The sequence below is a fragment of the Cervus elaphus genome, chromosome 22 (assembly GCF_910594005.1).
Source record: "Cervus elaphus chromosome 22, mCerEla1.1, whole genome shotgun sequence".
Taxonomy (NCBI): Eukaryota; Metazoa; Chordata; class Mammalia; order Artiodactyla; family Cervidae; genus Cervus; species Cervus elaphus.
Window position 1 is genome coordinate 43,778,530 of NC_057836.1, and position 22,407 is coordinate 43,800,936.

Genomic DNA, 22,407 nt, shown 5'->3' on the forward strand with positions numbered 1-22,407 from the left:
CTAAAGCCAGAGTCCAACCACCCAGCTCTAAACACTATAACACACTGCCTTTCTCTGTGCCCCAAGTGCCCCAAAGTGCAGAGGAGAGGGTTAATAAGTTTGCCTAAAGAAATCAGGAAAGGCATCATGGAGGAGGGGACTTTGAGCTGGGTTTTGATGGATGAATAGAAGTTGGCTGAGTGAAAAGAGCAAGAAAGACATTCTAGGAAGAAATCTCAGTCCGGCAAAAGTCAGAAACATGCAATAATATGTCATGGGAAGTTTGTTGTGGCTGGACAGGAGGGAAGGTGGGGCTGGGCAGAGACCAAGTCTCACAGGCCCATGTGGGTCTCATGAAGTGCTAGGATTTGATTCTTGAAGAAGCAGGGAGCCCCTGTAAATTGAGCGGTGGCGTGCTCCCTCTCTCTTCCTCCCTAGTATTGCTAAGCAACCTCCACTCTGGTCCTGTGTCCATAAAACTCACCCAGCCCCCGCTCCTGTGAGCTCCTCTCTCTCCTCCCTCTGGCCTCCGCCCCTCATCTCACAGCCATTGCATTCTCTCTCCCCACCCGCTGTGTTCTCCAGGGGCTGTGAGGGCCTCGAGCATCTTCCCGATCCTGAGTGTGATTCTGCTCTTCATGGGCGGACTCTGCATCGCAGCCAGCGAGTTCTACAAGACTCGACACAACATCATTCTGAGTGCCGGCATCTTCTTCGTGTCTGCAGGTAAGAGCTGCGGCACCAGGCGGCCCGAGGCCAGGCCCGCCAGCAGGGAGGAGGCTGAGGTTGCGGGGCCTGGTGACTGGAGGGGCCTGGCAGAGAAAGGAGGGGAGAGAGGGGAGGGACTTCTGGACCTTCCAAACAGGCCGAGTCGCACAGAAGGCAGGCTGTGCTGGGCTCCCGCGCCATAGCCAGGCCTGAGCCCTCCACTGAGTCCACCGGGATTGCCCCCACACCCTGACCTTTAGCCCAGGGACTCATCTTTCCCCCACCTCCTGAGAGAAGGCCCCATTCCCAAGATCCTCTCAGGATGCTGGGTCTCTCCTCATTGCCCTCTTCCCTCACTGTCCTACCCAGGTGGGAGCAGGCAGGCACTCAAAACCACATTTCTCAGCACAGCTACATGAGAAGTCACACTCGCTTCAGATGCCAGAAGAAGATCATGGGCTATAGCACGAGCCATTTAATAAGAACAACTAACGTTTCAGCAGCACTTACCACATGCAGACTCTTAACAGCTTTCATGTGTATTAACTCACATGTAGTAGTAACTCATACATATTCACACGTAATAATCTTGCCTCTGACCTAAAAGAAGTAAGGACTATTATTATATCTACTTCACAGAAATGGAAACTCAGATGATGGTTACCTTGCCAAAGGCTTTGCATACAGGCAGTAGCCAGACTTAACCCTTTGCTTGTGGTTCTTGTTTAGACTCTTAAGTTGTGTCCGACTCTTTCATACCCCATGGACTGTAGCCCATCAGGCTCCTCTGTCCATGGGATTTTCCAGGCAAGAATACTGGTATGGGTTGCCTTTTCCCTCTCCAAGGGATCTTCCTGACCCAGGGATTGAACTGCAGTGGCAGGCACTGGCAGGAAGAGTCTTTACAACTAAGCCACCAGGGAAGCTCTAGCCCCCTGCTACAGCAGCTGTAAATCCCAGTGCAGTCTTAAGCAACTTACTTAACCTCTCTGCAATCTGTTTTCTCATCTGCAAACCCTTTGCAAAGCACTCAGCTGTGAAAGCAGGTAGTAAATGCTCAATAAGTAATATTATTATCATTCAATATATTGTAGAATGCCCTGCCGTTCTCTCCCTTCTTCCCATATCTGTGATTCCTTTAGCACTTCCCTGTCTGGCTCTCTCCAAACAGCATGATAGGATAGTAAGGTGATGCTTGCAACTTCCCACTATACCGGCCCATCCATTCTCCACAAAAATGCTTGGACCCGGGAAAGCGCATCCAGGTATCCACCTCTCGCCATCCTGCCCAGGACCTGGCATCCTCCTTGGATACTAACCATCATTGTTTCTGCTTTCCCCTCCACCCTGCCTCCTCTCCACCCCCATCCCGCCCGCAGGTCTGAGTAACATCATTGGCATTATAGTGTACATATCTGCCAATGCCGGAGACCCCTCCAAGAGCGACTCCAAAAAGAATAGTTACTCCTACGGCTGGTCCTTCTACTTCGGGGCCCTGTCCTTCATCATCGCCGAGATGGTCGGGGTGCTGGCCGTGCACATGTTTATCGACCGGCACAAACAGCTGCGGGCCACAGCCCGCGCCACGGACTACCTCCAGGCCTCCGCCATCACCCGCATCCCCAGTTACCGCTACCGCTACCAGCGTCGCAGCCGCTCCAGCTCGCGCTCCACCGAGCCCTCACACTCCAGGGACGCCTCCCCCGTGGGCATCAAGGGCTTCAACACCTTGCCGTCCACGGAGATCTCCATGTACACCCTCAGCAGGGACCCGCTGAAGGCCGCCACCACGCCCACCGCCACCTACAACTCCGACAGGGATAACAGCTTCCTCCAAGTTCACAACTGTATCCAGAAGGAGAACAAAGACTCTCTCCACTCCAACACAGCCAACCGCAGGACCACCCCCGTATGAAGCCCACGGGGGCCTCGCCAGCGCCGCCCAGAGCCGGGAGGAGGGGCGCGGCCCGCGGGATGGGCCCGGGGGTGAAGGGAGGGTGGGGGGGGACACCAAACCATACCAGGGGGGACAAACCTTCCAAAAGCAAAACAAACAAACAAACAACAACAAAAACAAAAAAAAAAAAACAAAAAAAAGAGAAAAACATAACAAGTAAATTAAAAAAAAAAAGAACAACATATAAGAGGAACAAAGAGGCAAAACAATAAATGTGCAAAAATATAAACGAGGGAAGGAGAAACAAACTTTAAAAAAAAAAGCAAGAGAGGATAAAAATTAAAAATAGAAAATAAATCTAAATGAAAATGCATGATTTCCCATGTACCATTATTTTAACATTTAATAAAAACCAATTTAAATGAAAACATACAAGGGAACCAAGATAATATTAAAGCAAAAAAAAAAAAAAATGAGAAGGAGCAGAAAGGAAGGGAAACGTTCTTTGCATTTATCAGGGGTTTATGTTACTTTTTTTTTAACGCAGGGAGAGTTACTTTTCTGTTCCCTTTAACCCCAAGCGGGCTCCGCCTCCCTGGGAGAGTGGGGGAGGTGGAGACTCAGGGGCCCCGGGGCCAGGTGAGCCTCTTGGTCACTGCCAGGTCCCTGGAGCCTCAGGATGGGTGCCCCAGGAACGCTGGGCAAGCTCGGTGGCTTGCGAGCCGGCTCCACCCAGCATTGATGGGGCAATTGTAGGCCTCCAGGTGACCCAAGAGTCCTTGGTCCCTCCTGTCCGAAAGGTGCCTGGAGGGGGGTGCATCTGGGGCTTGCCCAGCCCTGGGGTTCCCAGTCCTTATGGGCCTTAACCCACTGTGATGACTTCCTCGGCCTTGAGGGAAGGGGAGGAGAGGGGACGGCTGCTAGTGGCTTGCTGAGATGCCCGGAAAACCCCGGAATCCTCAGGGTGAGCCTCTTGGGGTCACCGCCCCAAGCTCCTGTCCTTGGGGGCAGGAGATGCCCACCCCCCGGGGGGATATAAAGCATCTCTCCCTCCTCACCCCTCACCTCAGGGCCACGCGATGACCCTGGGGCGATGGTGGACCCCCAGACTCATCGGCTCCCAACCCCTCGGGAAGGGGGCTCACTGACCCTTTGGGGGTCCTTGGACTCGCTGAAGCCCCCTCAGGGCCTAGCGGGTCCAACAATGACACTTGCAAAAAGGTTTCTTTTTACAAAAGAAAAAGGAAAAACAAGTGGTGATTTTTTTTTTAATAAAAAAACCACAGACTATAAATAAATGTAAATATATAATAAGTGGATTTACTTGCAAGAAAATCAGATAGTATTTTTCTTTTAATTCTTTTCCAGCTTTAAACTGTGAAAACAAACAAAAAAAAATGGGGTGGGGTGGGGGACTTAAAATTTAGCAGGGAACTTGTAAAGAGAAAACAGAAAACAAACATACAAATCCATTTTAAAAAATAAACAAGCTGTTGTGAGAGATGAGAGCTGGGCTTCAAGCAGGAGGGGAAGGGGAGAGGCCCCAGGGAGCCACAGGGGCTGTGACAAGAGATTTCTTTCCTTCCTCCGGGAAAGTGCTGCTCATGTGAAAGAGAGAGAACCATCATTGAGAATCTGCTCCACACAAGGGAGATAGCACACCCATTCCCACACTCACACACACACACACAGTCCTCGAAGCCCAGCAGTGGAATCACTCATGGGGACACACACTCAGTCCAAACCCTTCCATCTCGTTCCCCAACCAGAAGCAGGATTCAGAGAAGACTGGCTCATGCCCTCCAAAGCCATTGACGACACAGCTCCATATTGGCCTTTTTGCTCACGCACACCCTCTCACCACACCATATGCACACACACAACACACACTCACACAGTTTGCATGCCTAGAAAGGGCACTAGTCTGGAATCCTGCTCTGGATTCTGGAATCCCTGGCTTCGAGGCCTCCCTGGGCCTCAGTTTCTCCCTGTATAAACTGTATAAATTTATACAGTTAATAAATTTATACAGTTTATAAACTGTATAAACTCCCTGTATAAATGTGGATTGGCCCAGATGAGCTCTCAAGGCACATTCTCATGCTTGGTGTCCATGACTCTTAAGATCTGCCACCTGCCCAGAGGAGAATGCCAAGGGATGACCAGAATGGCTGCCATCCAGCCCCTAGACATTCCCAAATTGTCAGTCAGCCACTCAGATGCTCAGCCACACACACACACACACACACACACACACACACACACGCGCGCGCACCATATGCCTCCTCACTGTGCTCCCAACCCCCTGCCCCTACATCCAATGTCAAAGCAAAAATACACACATGTGAACAAATGTATTCTGCCATCCAGACAGAGAGGGAAAGGTCCCAGAGGGCCCCAAAGCCACTCTTTGTTTTATGTCCCCTTTCTTGACTTCCATAATCCGGTCACCGAGAGCAGAGGGGACTTCCTTGGAGGAAGATCAGCCACCAGGCTTCCCCCATAGTGTTTGGGGGTCAGGGGAAAGGAGGTTCCCCTGAGGTTTGCTGGGATGGGTGACGGCTGAGAGATGGAGAGCAGAGCTTTACACAGTTGGTCCCAGCGTGAAGAACAACCCCAAAGCTAACCTTAGACTACAAAGGGTGTCCCATGTTGCCCCCCTTTCTCCCCAGAGCAGCAAGGCCCGTTCAGAAGGAAAGAAAACCAATCGCTTTCCCAAGCTCGAATTTCAGGGCAGCCTGCCAGTCACTGTGCTGAAGGCAGGAGCCCCTGCTGCCCCCATCAGCATGGCTGGTTCGTCTCTTTCTGGACATCGGCCTGGCCTTCTCTTAAGTTGAGCTCTGGGGGGTTGGGGGAGCGGCTAGAAAAGCTTCAGGGGCTTGCCCACTCCCAGTTGCCCTTCCCGTCCTTTGTCTGGGGAAGGAAAGCTCTTTTCTCAGATCAACAGCAGCTGGAACCCTAAACCCAGCCTGAGCCACAAGACAGAACATCTGCCCACCAACCTGGACGTTCCCTAGGGGCCAAGGGGGGCCCAGGACAGAGTCATGGCAGCCAAGGCCAGGTGTGGGGGCCACCTAGTATTTCTCAGTCTGAGCAGAAGTCATAATCGCTCCCTTCCCACCTCAACCTTGCCCACTGCCCCCCCCAAATTCCAAACCTGAAAGGATCAAGTAGGAGAAATAAGGGAGAAGCCCCAAGAAAACAGCAAACAAGTGGGCACTGTCCAAAGAGGAAACTTGACCCCAGTTCTCTGAGTCCTGGCAGAGTGTCTGGGATGGCAATCAGCACTTTCTCCTGGGCCACGAGGCCTGGGGCCTGGGTCCCCTTGAAGAAGGCCATCCAGGTATAGGGTGAAAGGGCTAGGGGGCCTGGAGGGAAGGAGCTGGGTTCAGGACCATGAAGGCGCCGCTTGCCAGGGTGGACAGTTGCTCATGTCCAGCTCAAACCAGTTCAAGAAACCAACCTCCATTTTATTTTCTTGGTGGGTCCTTTTTTTTTTTCAGACTGTTAACAGAAAAAATTTTAAAAAGCTGAAAACTAAAAAAAGAAAAAAAAATCCTGGTACATGAAATAAAGATTTTTTTTTATAGCTTGGTCCTCATGTCAATGGATTTCTTTCATTGCTTTCCCAGCTCCTAGCATCCCATTTAAGGTCATTCTAAAGCTGAAATCTGAGAACTCAGATTCTCAGACCTGAGTTGAGGGAGAGGAGGCTTAGAAGCCATGCAGTAGAATAGCCCTGCTCCCCAGGTCATGCGATTCCTCCTAAATATCCTTTACTGATATTTACACACCTCCAGCAACAGGAGGCCCACCCCTCTCATAGACAGCCCCAGCCCATGCTCATTGGTAAAATCTCCTCCCCATATGCATTTCAATCCACCTCTTCCATTGACCAGCAGCAGTGAACGAATTGCTTCCCTTTTCAGCACAATAGTCCCTCAGATATTTGAAGGCCGTGAACATAACATCCTTGAGTTTTCAGCTTTAGAATAAATCAGCCTCCATCAACATCCCAACATCACTCCAGCGTTTCAATTTTCCCCGTGAAAGTGTGCATCCTGGAATGGACATGATCCTGCCAGTGCACTTAGAGGGTCCCCTGTACAGGGGTGCTCTTCAGAGGGGACTGCGGATTCAGGAGACAAGCAGGGAAGGTCTAGCAGGGGGACCTGGGACCCTCCTAATGTGAAAGGCAAGACAAGATGTGTCTTAGCCTTCTCAGGCTCGTATAACAAAGTACCATAAACTGGATGGCTATTTCTCACAGTTCTGGAGTCCAGAAAGTCTAAAATCAAGGTGTCGGCAGATTCGATTCCTGATGAAAACAGTCTTCCTGCTTGCAGACAGCCACCTTCTCACTGTCCTCACACAGCACAGACAGCCTCTGGTCTTCTTTTATTATAAGGACACTAATCACATCATGTGGGCCCCACCCTCATGACCCCATCTAAGCCTCATTATCTTCCCCAAGCCCTGCCCCCAATACCATGATGTCATGGGTTAGGGTTTCAATACATGCATTTTTCAGGGGACACAAACATTCAGCCTGGGGCTTCCCAGCTGCCTTAGCAGTAAAAAATCTACCTGCCAGAGCAGGAGATGTCAGGAAGATCTCTCTGTCAGGAAGATCACCTGGAGAAGGAAATGGCAACCTACTCCAGTATTCTTGCCTGGAAAGGGCAAGAATGGACAGAGGAGTCTGGCGGGTTACAGTCCATGGGGTCACAAAGAGTTGGTCACAACTCAATAACTAAACAACAACAGCAACAAAATGTTCGGCCTATCAAGGCTAACCTAACGGGAAAATTTGACCCTTGATATTAGAGAAAGTCCCCATTTGAAGGCAGCTTAAAAACTAGTCCACCGACATCTGCTCTATTCTAGTTAAACTTCCATGGTCAATTATTTGAAGGAAGGATGTAAGCACTTCTCCAAATGCATTAAATACATTTCATTTAGTTCACTTGGACTTTAAAAAGACTGTCATGTGGAATAGGATGGAAAGAAGGTATTTCGAAATCAAACCAAGATTTTAAACACAGACCAAAAAAGCCTTCTTCTGTTGGCAAATTGTGAAATGCTTCTTCCCCTCCTCCTCCTTAAAAGGGTTTCCTGTGCCCACCTTCCTACCACCACCCTTACTGAATTATTATCCTCGACTCAGAAAAATAATAAATGCCATGAAAAACAGGAAAAAGAAAAGCTGACCAAAGCTTGTTTAAACTAAAACATTATGATACATTGCTCCAAAAAGAGAAAAAAAGCTTCATTCTGTCCTACTAACATCTACAGGGGCAGACCAGAAAAAAAAACAAACCATGATGGTCTCTTTCATTATAATGGCTGGGATTCACTAGCCTGGTCATTTTAATATTTTCATGTGGAGAGCCAGAAGGGTGATCTATGAGGGGTCACCAGGTCACCCTAGAGACAGCTGTAACAAGATCTTCCCTGGCAGTCCAGTGGCTAAGACTCTGCACTTCCAGTGCAGGAGACTTGGATTCAATCTCTGGTTGGAGAACTAAGATCCTGCATGACACGCAGCATGACCAAAAAATAAAAGAAAAAGAGACCATTATAACAACAGAGATGGTGACCAGGGAGAGTTCCAGACAAAATCCCCAGTTTGAACACAGACCAGGACTTCTTCATGAGCTTCAGGAGGTAGGCTCTCTGAGAGGCAAGACACTGTCTGAGATGCAAGTGAGGAAGCTTAGTCATTATACAGCTCTTCTTAGGGCTCAAGAGAAAAGAGATGGCATGCAGAGGTCCTCTGAGTTACACAGACTTAAGAGAAAGCTAGCCCCATAGCCTGGGGCCCCGGAAAACTCCCCTTATGAATTGGTCAACATTCATGACTCCCCTTGGACCTGGCTGCCAAGCTTCCCACCCATCTCAAGCATCTCCTCCTCCAAGCTCACCCCTGACAGTCACTGGTCTCAGGGCAGGAATACAAATGGCCTCCATACTGTCAGTCCAAATGTTTAACAGCTACAAATCAGACTAACTTTAAAATACATTCTATCCTTCTATCTTGACAAGTCATTCTTCATGATGACCTAAAATACAAAGTTTAAATTTACAATTCTAAACCTCCTCTGAATTCTGCTCCCCAAAGTGGTACAAGGCAAGCCCACTCTGGCTCTGAGCCCACTGCCTACCCCGCTTCCTTCCCTTCCAATCTCCAGCTCACTTAGCATGCCCAGGGCCTCTCCCACAAAGGGGGTGCCCACCCCAGCCTGCCCATCCAAGTTCCAGCTACAGTCGCCTGAAACATCAACTCCTTGGCCACTGCTCAGGCCAGTTTTACCTCAAGACAGATGGTGGCCAACCCTGGGAGCTGACTCGGGAGCCTTTGGGTAGAAATTTGGAAAAGCAGGCACCAGAGAGAGAGGGCTACAAGAGAGATGTGGGCTCAGGGTGAGCACATGGCCTTGGTCTGTGGACTCTTCCCCACCATGGGAGGGGCGGGGGGGAGGAGGGCCAGAGCAAGGTCCCCTAACACCCTGCACCCCTCATGCCCAGGTCTAAGGGCAGCTCAGTCTCTGTCTGACTTTTGAATAAGATCTCATGGTCCAATACAAGGGCTCTGAATCCGGGCAGGGCATGGGGGGCGGGAACTTAGAAGACCTATTCCCTGGGGGGAGGAAAGGCATTTTAGAGTCCAGAGAAAGCAATTTCCAAACCAGACCTGCAGAGTGAATTGGCTTCAAGCAGGCTGCCTGCCCTAGAATCTGACTTCTGACATCCCCAGCCAACAGTTCCTGTTTTTTTTGTTTTTAAAAAAACAAGGGTATTTATTTGTTTTTTAGGTCACATCCTGCAGCACACAGGATCTCAGTTACCCAAGCAGGGATCAAACCTGTGTCCCCCGCATTGGGAACACAGAGTCTTAACCACTGGACCACAAGGGAAGTCATCCCAGCCACCCCTTCTGATGGATGCTTGAAGCTTTTCTTCTCCCTTCTCCACTCATACTCCAAGCTTAGAGAACCTTCCCTGTAGAAGTGCTGAGCTCACCAAACTCCAAAAGCCCTGAGAGTGTCTGCAGGAGTGAGAGAAAGCTGCTGTCTCCATGAGTGTCTAGACCTGCCTCACAAAGAGCAGCAGTTTGGACCGGCTTCCAAGCCAATGCTGAGAAAGCTGCCTGGTAGCCAAAGACTGCCCCACTCCCCGGCACACAGGCTCTGGAAAGAAGTTGTCTGTGGGCCAGCTTGCAGGGACTCCTCCCAGTCCAGGCCGGAGGAACTGGGCCCTTCCTTTCCCTCCTCCTCACACTGTCACAGATGGAAATACCCAGTGTATGCCAGGGCTACCTCCTACAGGCCGAGGCAAACCCACCATTTGCATCTCCTCTCTGTTCTCTGTTCACTGACACCACACTGGCACCCTGAGCTTGGCTGTGCTGGGAGTATTTACAGCACAGAAATGGGCAGACGCTATCAATACAAACCAGGCAACTTTTTAAAATAGAGAGCTGATTGTCAAACATCAGCTTACCACTGCATACAGCTGCAGCCATGATGTGTGTTTATAAGTTCACTCGAGTACGCCTCTGAGGCACATTCATAGCCCCGACATTGCATGTGCCTGTGAGCATGTGTGCATGTACACATTCTTATGTGCAGGCCTGCATGAGCACACATGAGCACACACAAAAACACTCACACTTATGGAATTAGATCCACTCACACAAACATATCCATTTAGTCTGTTGCCTTTTCTTGACCACACCTGCTCCAGCAGGTCTTGGCCTTGGTCTCAAGTGTACAGACATGACCAAGACACAGACATCCCTGTGGGAAGCGCTCAGTAGAGACAGGAGCATGGACAGGAGAAGAGAGGCTTGCAGCAAGGCGTGGCAAGGAGAGTGAGCTAACACGGGGCGGGCACATAGAGCAGCTGGTGCCCCAGTGAGATGTGCTGCCCACCGCACGTGCTTCTCTGTGGACCTGACCTTCACACACTCGTAGCCCCACCTGTGCATCTGTGGATGCAGGGAAGCATGGAGGTAGGTATATGATGTCACGGAAGGCCGCCCCTGTATGGACTCATGGAGCATAGGTGTGTGGGTGTGTGTGTGCACAGGCTCAGAGCATCAGCTGGAACCAGGGAACACCCTCCTAGGTGAGATGGCCCGTTTCTGTCATCAGGAGGACCCGTCCCTGAAGCAATAAACCCAGCTTTCCTCTTCTCTCTTTCTCGCTCTCACTCAGTCTCTCTCTCTCTTGGCCTCCCTCTCACCTTCTCCCTTGCTCTGGCTCTCCTTCCCCACCTCTCCCTCGCTTTCTCTCCCTCCTTCGTCCCCCACTGAGTTACCAGGCTGGCTCACCTCACCCACACAGCTATGAAAAGGACCCCAAGGGAAAGGAGAAGCAAATGGGAAGATCGCCCCCAGGCACCTCTCTCCACCTCGACTGCTCAAACCAGAGAAGGAAAGAGACCCTCAGATGGGCTCTCTGAGGCAGCTCTCTTCAATGAGTCCAACAAGAACAAGAATGTCTGGCATGAGGAGGAAAAGGAAAACGGCTCTTCCCATTCCATTCAAGTCAGAAGTCTGGGATGGCCTATCCTGACCCTTACACAGTTCGGGATCTCACAGGTTAAACCACTGTTTCTTTATGTCCCTCTCTCACTCAAAACCTTCAATGCCTCTCTGGTGCCATCACAGGAAAGCCTCTGATGCCCTCCTTGGCCAGCCTCCTGATTTTCTTGCCACAGCAAACTGGAACTTGGGGGAGCCTACCAGGTACCAGGTGGGTTTTCCTGATGGCTCAGTGGTAAAGAACCCACCTGCAGTACAGGAGACACGGGTTCAATCCCTGGACCGGGAGGATCCTTTGGAGAAGGAAATGGCAATCCACTCCAGTACTCCTGCCTGGGAAATCCCATGGACAGAGAAGCCTGGTGGGCTACAGTCCATGGGATCACAAGAAAGTTAGACACAACTTAGCGACTAAACAACAACAACAATGCCATGCCAGGAACTAGCAAGTCACATTTTATCACAGCTTAACAATACTTTGGCCACCTGATGTGAGGAGCCAACATGTTAGAAACGACCCTGACGCTGGGAAAGATTGAGGGCAGGAGGAGAAGGGGACGACAGAGGATGAGATGGTTGGATGGCACCACTGACTCAATGGACATGAGTTTGAGCAAGCTCCGAGAGATGGTGAAGGACAGGGAGGCCTGGCGTGCTGCTGTCCATGGGGCCACAAAGAGCTGGACACGACTGAGCGACTGAACAAGAACAAACAAGCAGGTACTATCACCCCCTTTACAGACGTGGAAACTGAGGCTCAGAGAGGCAGAAAGTTCTGGAGGTTAAGAGGATGAGCTCTGGAGTCACACTGTCAGGGTCCCATCCAGGCTCAGGCCACTTATTGGCAGCACAGCTTTGGGCAAGGTCTCTCGGCCTGTTTCCTCATCTGCAAAAGGGAAACAATAATAATGGAACCCAATGCATAAGGTTGTTACATGGAGTTAATGAAATAAGAGTATTAGAGGGGCCGTGGGCCAGCACCTCTGACCAGCCCACCTTGAGTTCTGGCTTAACTTCCAATGGCCACACTATAGCTGCTTTCCCCCTGGGCCTGGGGCCTCCTGCAGCCAAGTGCTCCATTCACAAAACCAAATCTGGGTAGTTCAGAGGCCAGAACTGTGCCCCCTCAATTTTGGCGGGGGGACAGTCAGAGGCCAAGAACCCAGGATGAAAGCAGGGGCCACCCCTCTGTGGGGTCTGGCCAGGACCCTGGGGTGAGCAGGAACCACCCCCTTTGTGGGGCATGAAGTCAAAAGCCTTTTTCCCAGTTTGCCTGAGATCCCATCTCGCCCCAAGCCTTCTTGAGGCAAGCAGGGGTCCCTGGAGTCCCAGCAGTGTCCCAGGAGGCAGGTGCCTGGCCACCAAGGGCTCGAGCAGGGGTGAGAAGGGGCACTATGCAATTCCTGGAGCGCCAGTCAGGATGGAAGCCATGCCCCGGGGCTGGGGTTGGGGCAGCAGGTCAGGTGGGCCCGGGCCCAGCCCTATGTTTGGTGAAGTGGTTTGTCCTCAGTACCACCTGACCTCTGCTGGGAGGAGCAGAGTCCAGGAGGAATCCTTGGGCCCCCTTCTATGTTCCTCCTTTTACTCTGAGCTGTATTTTTAAACCTGTACACACAGCAGTTCTTCTGACACAGAGCCGATTTCATCAATTGTCAATACCAACCCTGTAGAGTGATTCTCCATGGGTGTCTCCAGACTCGGGCTCTGGTGGACCAAATAAAAACGTTTTGTTTTGTAAAAAATAAAAAAGAGAGGAAGGGAGGCATTAGAACACTGTCTGGTGCATGACAACAGCTTTGGAGCACTTCCTGTTTAAGTGAACCCAAGAAACACAGCCATGACTCCAGGGTGTCCTTAGGGTGTGGTAGAGCCAGGGTTCAAACACAGGGGTCTCTGAGTCCAGAGTCCTCATTGGCACCCACTGCTCTGTCCCACCTCCATTACCTACACACACAAATGCACGCAACACACGCAGTCACAGAAAACTTCACAGAGGGCTGCACAGGGCACAGAACAGCAAGAAGAAGGGAGGCGGCAATTCTCCCTCGCAAGGGCCTGGGGGTCTGGGATGCAAAGATGACGCCTAGAGAGGCTTCACAGTTCTGAGTTAGGACATCCCATGGGCACTGAGGCTGAGCCATAACCACCTCCTTCCTGGCTCTGGCCAGCCCAGCTCTCAGGAACACTGCAGGGCACTCTGATGTTTTTCATTCACTCAATCATTCAGGCCCTCTCCTACATGCTGTTTGATGTGCTATGCTGGGGGTAGAAGTGATCGAAAAAGACAGTTCCAGCCTCCTGCAGCGGGGAAGAGGAAAAATTAGCAAGTTAAGAATCAAATAATAATCACAAATCTCTCTGAGACACTGACTTGCAGCTGAAATTTCAAGGGTAAAGAGGGAGGGCCAGGAAAACAGAGAATGGGAGAGAGGGGGAAGTTCTGGGCAGAGGAAAACAGCATGTGCAAAGCCTCGTGTCTTGAGACAGGAAAGAACTTCGCCTGTGAGCAGACCTAAAAGATGACCCAATTGTTATCCCAGGTGGGCAAGGGACAAGGAGGAGGTGGAAGAGGTGGGCAGGGGTCAGTCCTCATGGAGCAGAGTTTTAACTTTTATTCCAGGGGCAGTCTTTGCACTGAGCTTTCCATGCAAGGTTCACTGAGCCAGAGCCACAGCTAGACACAGTAGGAGGGACAGATATAAGTAAAACAAGCCCCTTTCCTGAAGTTCACAGTTTCATTTGAATTATTTACTTGTGATTTGCAATTTGCCCTTTTCCGTTCAATTAACATCTATTTATAAAGCTCCTCCCAAGAGTGGAAGAGCTTACAGCAAAAGATACGTTAAAAAAAAACAAAAAAGGACATTAGGAAATTCCCTGGCTGTCCAGTGGTTAAGACTTCGCACTTCCACTGCAGGAAGCATGGGTTCGATCCCTGGCTGGGGAACTAAGATCTAGGATACCATACAGTGCAGCCAAAACAACAAAAAGAAAAAAGAATGTTAAAGGTAGAAATCCAAACCATATAAAGGAGAAGGAAGCAATATGACAAAAGTTCAAGCTTCCTGGCAAGCAAGGTGAAAAGGGAAACATCATAAATTCTGTAGTTTTCATAGTCAAAGTCAATACTTCGGTTGCTATAGAGAAGAAAACTTGTTCTCATACTGTATTGAAAAGAGAGAAAACACACATGAAACAATAAGAAGTAACAACTCAAGGCTAAAAGTACAGGAGTTCAAAAGATGCTCCAGACAGAAACTGAGATGAAAATCTTCCAATCCTTGCATCTCAAAGCACATACCCCTTGGAAGGCAGCAGAAAGTGCAGGAAGGAGAGCATGGTGAATAGAGTTCGGTTTAGTCGCTCAGTCATGTCTGACTCTTTGCGACCCCATGGACTGCAGCATGCCAGGCCTCCCTGTCCACCAACTCCCGGAGCTTGCTCAGACCCATGTCTATCGAGTTGGTGATGCCATCAAACCATCTCATCCTCTGTCGCCCCCTTTTCCTTCTGCCTTCAATATTTCCCAGCATCAGGGTCTTACAATGAGTCACTTCTTCGCATCAGGTGGCCATAGTATTGGAGCTTCAGCTTCAGCATCAGTCCTTCCAATGAATATTCAGGACTGATTTCCTTTAGGATTGACTGATTTGATCTCCTTTAGAAATGCCTATACTTGAAGCCGAGCTCCATCCTTCACCAACTGTGTGATGTGAACAAGAGACAGCCTCCCAGGACTTTGCTAGTGGTCCAGTGGTTAAGAATCCACCTTGTAGAGCCTGGATGGGAGGGGAGTTTGGGGGAGAATGGATACATGTATATGTATGGTTGAGTCCCTTCACTGTTCACCTGAAACCATCACAACATTATTAATCCGCTATGTTGTTACTGTTGTTCAGCGGCTAAGTTGTGTTCAACTCTTTGCAACCCCATGGTCTGCAGCACACCAGGCCTCCCTGTCCTTCACCATCTCCCAGAGCTTGCTCAAACTCATGTCCATTGAATCGGTGATGTCATCCAACCATCTCATCCTGTCACTCCTTTCTCCTCCTGGCCTCAATCTTTCCCAGCATCAGGGTCTCTTCCAATGAGCTGGCTCTTTGCATCAGGTGGCCAAAGTATTGGAGCTTCAGCTTCAGCATCAGTCCTTCCAATGAATATTCAGCGTTGATGTCCTTTAGGATTGACTGGTTTGATCTTGCAGTCCAAGGGACTCTCAAGAGTCTTCTCCAGCACTGCAATTCGAAAGCATCAGTTCTTCAGTGCTCAACCCAATACAAAGTGAAAAGTTCAAAAACAAACAAACAAAAAGAATCCACCTTGCAATGTAGGGACTTGGGTTTGATCCCTGGTTGGGGAACTAAGATCTCACATTCACATAGCCCACGTGTCACAACTAGAGAGTCCATGTGCTACAAGAAAGATCCCACACACCATTATGACACAGTCAAATTTTTAAAAATTAATAATAATAAGCCTTCATTTCCTCATCTGCAAAATGGGTTCAATAATCTCTACATAATAATAGTGACTGAAATGCTCTGAGGCGATACTGAATGTGAAAGCTCCCAGCACAGGGTCCAGACGTAGCTTGTACTCAGCGAAGAGTGATAATAATCAAAGCCAGAATCTGTGGAGCGTTCCCTTGGTGCCAGCCATTCACTGAAGCATTTTCCGTGATAATGATAAGAGCTCCATGATGAGACAGATCCTTTTATTATCTCCATTTTACAAACGAGGACGATGAAGCTCAGAGAGATTAAGGTGTGTGCCCAAGGTCACACAGTGGGAATAGGTAGAGCCCAGACCATAATCCCAGCAGTCTGTTGGCTCCAGAGCTCCCATGTTCACTATTTACTTCTCCAGCTGTGATCACCTTGCCCTCTTCTCCTTACCTCCATCCCCCAGCACACACTCAATCACTCCCCACGTGCTCAGGGCTGAATGGAATCCCCTCCCGCCATGATAATCCCTGCCCCACTGGCTCACCTCCCTCTCACTTCCTGCCCACACTCTGCCTCTCTCCTTGCCTTAGTGGGGGCCTGTGGAGCTTGTGAAAACCAGACTAAACTTTCTACCGCAGAACAGCCCTTTAGCGTCAACTGTTTCTGCTCAGGGGACTGGCAAAGGGTTAACAGAAGTGAGATTCAAAGCTGGCCATGAAGGGTGAGGAGGACTCTTGCCTGGGCTCCTTGACAACAGAGACATGACTCACATTTCACTTGCTTGGCACATGGTGAAACCTAGGAATCTTATGAATCGAATAACTGTGGAATGAATTGAACTGAGTCAAGTTGAACTGGACTGAACTGAATTGCAAAGGTGCGTGGACGGAGGGTGGGTGGTAGATGGAAGGATGGATAGATAGATTAATGGATAGGTAGATAGACGGATGATTGAATGGGTTGATGGATGGAGAGCTATTTCAGGAAATGGAAAAATTGTCAGATTTTTAGATACTAAAATGATAGATGATGGACGAATGGATGGATGGATAAAAGAAAATTCAGTGACCATAGCTGGTAGGGACAGCTGGTAACTGAAGGCACAGAGGTAGGAATGTCCCAGGAATGTCTGGGAAACACTGAATGAATCTTTGTGACTGGGGCAGAGGGATCATGCCAGGGAGAAACAGAAGAGCAAACACCCACATCGCCCTCCTACAGGACGAGATGGAGGCACCCGGGAGGTCGCTGTGCGAGCTGTGTGCTCCGTGGTGGCAGGACAGCGAGGAGTTAACAGCAGGACGGCTCCCCGGCCAGCTGCGGCCAGGGTGACACTGACAGATTACAGCATGTCCTCCGCACCAACACTGCAGCGTCCTCCCCCCGCTGCCCCCCGCCAGCCTAGCTCCAGTGGATCAATACCAAAAGGCACACGCTGGAAATCCACAGCCGCATCCCTCCAAGGCCTGGATGCTCTGAAGGACTGAACCACAGAGTCGAAGGGACCTTCGAGACTGGCTCATTCCCTGGACTGGGCCAGGGGTGCTGTGCCGTTCACATGGGGACCCCCCATCCCATCTTAGGGCCAGACAAGCTCAGCCCTCTCCAGAAAGTTTGCTGAGTGGATGAACCAGCCTCCTGGCCAATGCAGGAGCCCCCATAGGAACCTCTCTGTGACCCACGGCCTCTCAGCTTCTATTTGCTTACCTCCAGCGACAGGAGGCTCCCCATCTCCCCCAAGCAACAAGAACCTTCTGCATGGGTCAGATTTGACAACGAATCATCTTCCCCATTTTGAGTTAACCTTCCCTCCTCTCTATTTGTCCCTGAACTGCTGTTTCCCACCTCTTCTTCCTCCCTAGTTTCCTCTCTTCCCCTCTCCCAAACCATCCACTTCCTGGAGTGCTGAAGTCACGTGATTAAAGAGGGAGATAAGGGAATCTGCACGCACCGAGCACCTGCTCTAGGTGAGAGATGTCAGAGTCTACATGTGTCGTCTCTCATAATCCCTGTGGATGTCATGCCAAGTAGGTGCCCTTATCCCCATGTCACAGACGAGGACCCTGAGGCTCAGAGAGGTTAAGTGATGTGTCCAGAGTCACCCAGACACCTGGCAGCAGAGCTGGGGCCTGAGTCCAGGTCCGTGGGCTTCCGCCGTGTCCTTGCAGCAGCCCAGGGGCACACAGTGTGAACGTTTCCCACATCTTGTTCTCGGCCTCAGCTGAATCTGGAAAGGATTGAACTGGCCCTCTAAACCACTCTTCCCACACGAGGGAAGGAGAGGGACTCGTCCAAGGTCCTAAGCACTAACGGGCTCTGCCTAGATCAGGGGCTCTCCCCGAGATCGCTGCTCCCCTCTTATCTCCCCCTGCCCCCACCCAGGACCAAAACCTCCAAACAGCCCTTCTCATAGAGGGAACCAGACTCCTTGGAGAAAAGGCTGATGCCAGGACTGGGGAAGGGACAGCACAAGATGAGTCTGGAACATCTTGTTCTAACAGAAATCCAGGGAGTTACCAGAGACTCCAAACGCTGGTTGACAAGCCTCCATGCCCAACTAGATGGGGCTCCCAAACAGGAGAGGTGACAATCAAACAGAATTAGTGTCCACATGTGCTACATGTTATTAACATATTACATGTGCATTAGTATAACATGTAACATTCTCTCTATATGCTGGCTTCCTACCCTAGCCTGTCCCCTGCTCTGGGCACTGGGGACACTCATTCAGATGTAGCCTGGAAACCTCCAGAAAAGGGTCCTGAGCCTCCAGTTCATCCCAGCCTGAAAGTGAAAGTGAAGGTCACTCAGTCGTGTCCAACTCTTTCGGACCCCATGGACTATACAGTCCATGGAATTCTCCAGGCCAGAATACTGGAGTAGGTAGCCTTTCCCTTCTCCAGGGGATCTTCCCAACCCAGGGATCAAACCCAGGTCTCCCACATTGCAGGCAGATTATTTACCAACTGAGCCACAAGGGAAGCCTAAGAATACTAGAGTAGGTAACCTATTCCTTCTCCATCAGATCTTCCCGACCTAGGAATCGAGCCGGGGTCTCCTGCATTGCAGGTGGATTCTTTACCAACTGAGCTATGAGGGAAGCCCCATCCCAGGCTGAGCTTCTCCCAAACCTTTCCATTCCCCATCCCTGACCCCGCCTTTCCCTCCATGGTGGAGAACAGCAGGGGCAACAAACTTCTGTGAAGTGCTGACTGGCACTGACTGCTGGGGAGAGAAAGGATTTGCCCAGAGTCCCCTGTGGGCCACTCAGGCCAGGCATCCCAGTCTCCAGAGCCCAGGGCCTCCCAGGCAGCCCATTGCAGCCCATCTCAGCTCTGGTGTGTGACTCAATGGACTGGAACTGTTCCAGGAGTCGGCCTGAGGCCTCACATGGGGACCGTCCTGGCCCCAGGGCCACCTCTGTCCCTCTCAGTGCACATCCAGCTCTTGTGACCACCCCTCCACAGCCTCTCTTCCCCTCCTTGGCCCCTATTCAGTCTCTCTCCAGCCCCAGGGGGTCCTCCCTCCCTCATCTCCATCCCATCACCACATCCTCCCCTCAGTTCCAGCCCTGCACCATCACACACACACACACACTGCCATCCCTGCCCGCCCTTCTGCCCCCTGCTCAAACTATAATTATTGGGAATGCTCTTCAAGCTCAGATGAAAAAGTCATGATTCAATCCCCTGCAGGCTATTCCCAAGCCCACACTGGTGATTCACCTGCACTTGTCTTTTCTTACCTTTCACGCTTGAGTCTGGATAGAACATCTCTAGAAGGAAACATCAGAAACTAGTAAGAGTGGTCATCTCTGGGGAGGGAGAACCGGAAGCAGGGATGTAAGTGAGACCAACTTCACAGGGCATCTTTTGAGTTTTGAACCATATGCATAAACCATATAACATGAATGAATTAACTTTGGTAAAGGTAACCATTCAAAGGCCAAAAAGACAAGCCATGACTCCACCATGACGAGTCCCCTGACCTTTGACAACTGTACTTAAGCACTCCAAGCCTCGGTTTACTCAGCTATTAAATGGGAGAGATGATAATATCTGTCTTGCAAGGTAGGTGATAAACCAATGCTCAGGAAGCACCTAGCACCACGCAGAGCAAACAGGCAGGGCTCAGGAAACATGAGTGACGGTCTTCTTTTTGTCCACCTTCTCCATGAAACTCTGAACTTCTTTATTTTTTCGGCTGTGCCACAGGGCCCTCAGGATCCTAGTTTACCAACCAGGAATCAAACAGAGGCCCCCAGCTGGGTCTTCAGGGAATTCCCTAAATCTCTGAGCTCCTCGAAGGTGAGAACCACAATGTTGCATTTTGGATCCCAGAGTTCGGTACAGCTCTTGGCATGATGATTAAAAGCCTTGAAATGATCCCTGACATCGATGAGACACAATTCAGTGTCCTCAGGATGGGTTTCGTGGTCCCTCTCTCGGCGCACCTCTTACCCATCCTCAAATGCAGTGGTCGATGTTAAATAGATACCTAGCGGCAGCCTGCTGGGCAGCACAGGGAGCTCAGCTCAGTGCCCTGTGATGACCTCAAGGGGTGAGATGAGGAGGGTGGAAGGGAGGTTCAAGAGGGAGGGGATCTATTATACAAATAGCTGATTCACATTATATAGCAGAAGCCAGCACAACATTGTAAAGCAACTATACTCCAATTTTAAAAAATAGATCAAAGATAATAAAAATGATAAGTTAAAAAAAATGCTCAAAGGCCTTCGACAGTTGTTGCTCCCATGCACTCACCGTCACCCCTGATTCTTTCCTTCCCTCCACCTCGGGACGCCCTTTGCCTGATAATCTACAGACTCATGTCATCCTTTCAGATCTTGCAGAAGAATACCCGCTCTATGTAGCTTGTCCCCCTGCCCCTGGTGGACTCTGTCACCGCGCCCCCCCCACCCACCCAGCCATGGCACTTGGACCTCTGAGCAGCACCTATCAATCTGTATTGTTCATTTTCTACCCTCTGTCTACCCTGCTGCCCTTAAAGTTCCAAGATGACAGGGGCTGTGTTTTTCTCTTCAAATGTATGGATAGATTTTCTGTATCCCTAATGTTTAGCAGGGTCTTAGGAAATGTCTATTGAATGAATGAATGAATGAATGAGCCATTCCTGTCCCCTCAGCCACCTGGTGCCTTCAGGGACCCAATTATGGTGAGTCACTCACATCCTGCCCACGGCTCGTGGTGCAGGCAGTGACCTCTCTTTGCAGTCTCTTCTACCAGCTCCAACCGGGAGGCTGCATCTCTCAGCCTGAGAGCATCCAGAGAGCCTTCCAGGCCTGGCCTGGGAGCTGCAGTTGGCCGGCTGCTCGGCACTGCAGCTTCAGGGAGGCTGAGCAGCCTGCAGGGACCCCCTGCCTCTCCTCTCCCTGCCCCAGAGGTGTGCTGAAGCCCTCGACCAGGCAAAGTCCTAGGAGGGGGGAAAGAAAGGCAGATAAGATAGTCCCCGCCCTCCCAGACAAATGACGGCATGCAATAGACCGATGCCTGGCCCACCCATTCAATCTGCCACCTGTGACTCACCGAGTGCCTGCCGCATGACCCTCGGGGCCTTTATGCCGGCCTGGCACCTCTCTGTGCCTCAGTTTCCTCCCCAAAATGAGGAGTGAAGAGACCCACCTCATCCAACAGGATTATTTGGCAAGTGCAGCGTATGTCAACTGCTCAGTGAACTCTGAAAATCTGTATTCATGCTCAGTCATTCATCTGTGTCTGAGTCTTTGCAACTCTGTGGACTATGACCTGCCAGGTTCCTCTGTTCTTGGCATTTCCCAGAGGATAATACTGGAGTAGGTTGCTATTTCTTCCTTCAGGGGATCTTTCCAGCCCAGGGATCGAACCCACGTCTCCAGTACCAAACTGAAGCTCTCTCCTCAGCAGCCACATTGACTTGCTCTTAGTAGGTGTTTAATTAATATCTGATGCATTGAAATGCAATCCAAGTGCTGGGCAGGACTTTTCATGCCTTGGGGAGGAGCGCCATCCTGTGGCCAGAACTCAGAACACATGGACCTCCGGGTGGTCCGCAGGGAACAGGCTGGGAGGGGACCGCTGGAGGTTGTTAGGACAAATACAAGGAAAAGTCAGTCTGACACCACAGAACAAAGAGAAATTTCTTCATTCCCGGAAGTGGTATAAGCTCAGAGTACAATAAACAGGGGCAACGAGAGTCTGAAGCAACACTGGACTATTTCTCTATGAAGAGGTAGTTGGGAAAAGCCTAGTCACATATTCAGGTGGGCTGGCCTGGCCCTGTGAACACTAACCATCCTTCATCTCAGAAGACTTGAACTTGGCTCTGCCACTCACAAGCTTTGTGACCTTCAGCAGACTGCTGCCGTCTCTGAGTTCCAGTTTTCTCATCTGTACAGTGAGGTCATAATCCTTGCACAGGCCAGCTCAAAGAGGTCTTGTGAAGGTCAAATGGGGTAAGAAAGAAAAGCACAACTAGTTCATAAATGGTCAAATCCTGTACAAATAAGATAGATGGTTATGACTATTTCTAATGATACTACTAACTGGCATTCATTGAACTTCTCACTGTGCTTAACCCTTTACCATACAATCTCATTTAATTTCCACATAACTCTATACAATAGCTACTTCTAAGAATCTCATTTGGGGATGCAACTAGAGATTATCATACTAAGTGAAGTAACTCAGAAAAAGAAAGACAAATGCCGTATGATATCACTTCCATGTGGAATCTGAGACATTAATATGATACAAATGAACCTATCTATGAAGCAGAAGCAGATTCACCAACATAGAGAACAGACTAGTCGCTAGCGGAGGAGGGGGCTGGAG

The 22,407-nt window shown here is 50.2% G+C and overlaps 1 protein-coding gene across 1 annotated transcript in view; it reads left to right on the forward strand.

Moving 5' to 3' along the window:
• CACNG2 (calcium voltage-gated channel auxiliary subunit gamma 2) overlaps positions 1-6,173 on the forward strand; it is a 120,263-nt gene extending 114,090 nt beyond the window's left edge. The window contains exons 3-4 of the mRNA XM_043882500.1: positions 565-705; positions 2,067-6,173. Of these exons, the coding sequence (XP_043738435.1) occupies positions 565-705; positions 2,067-2,602 (677 nt within the window). The 3' untranslated portion in view covers positions 2,603-6,173. The remainder of the gene's footprint in view (positions 1-564; positions 706-2,066) is intronic.
• The last annotated feature ends 16,234 nt before the right edge of the window (positions 6,174-22,407 follow it).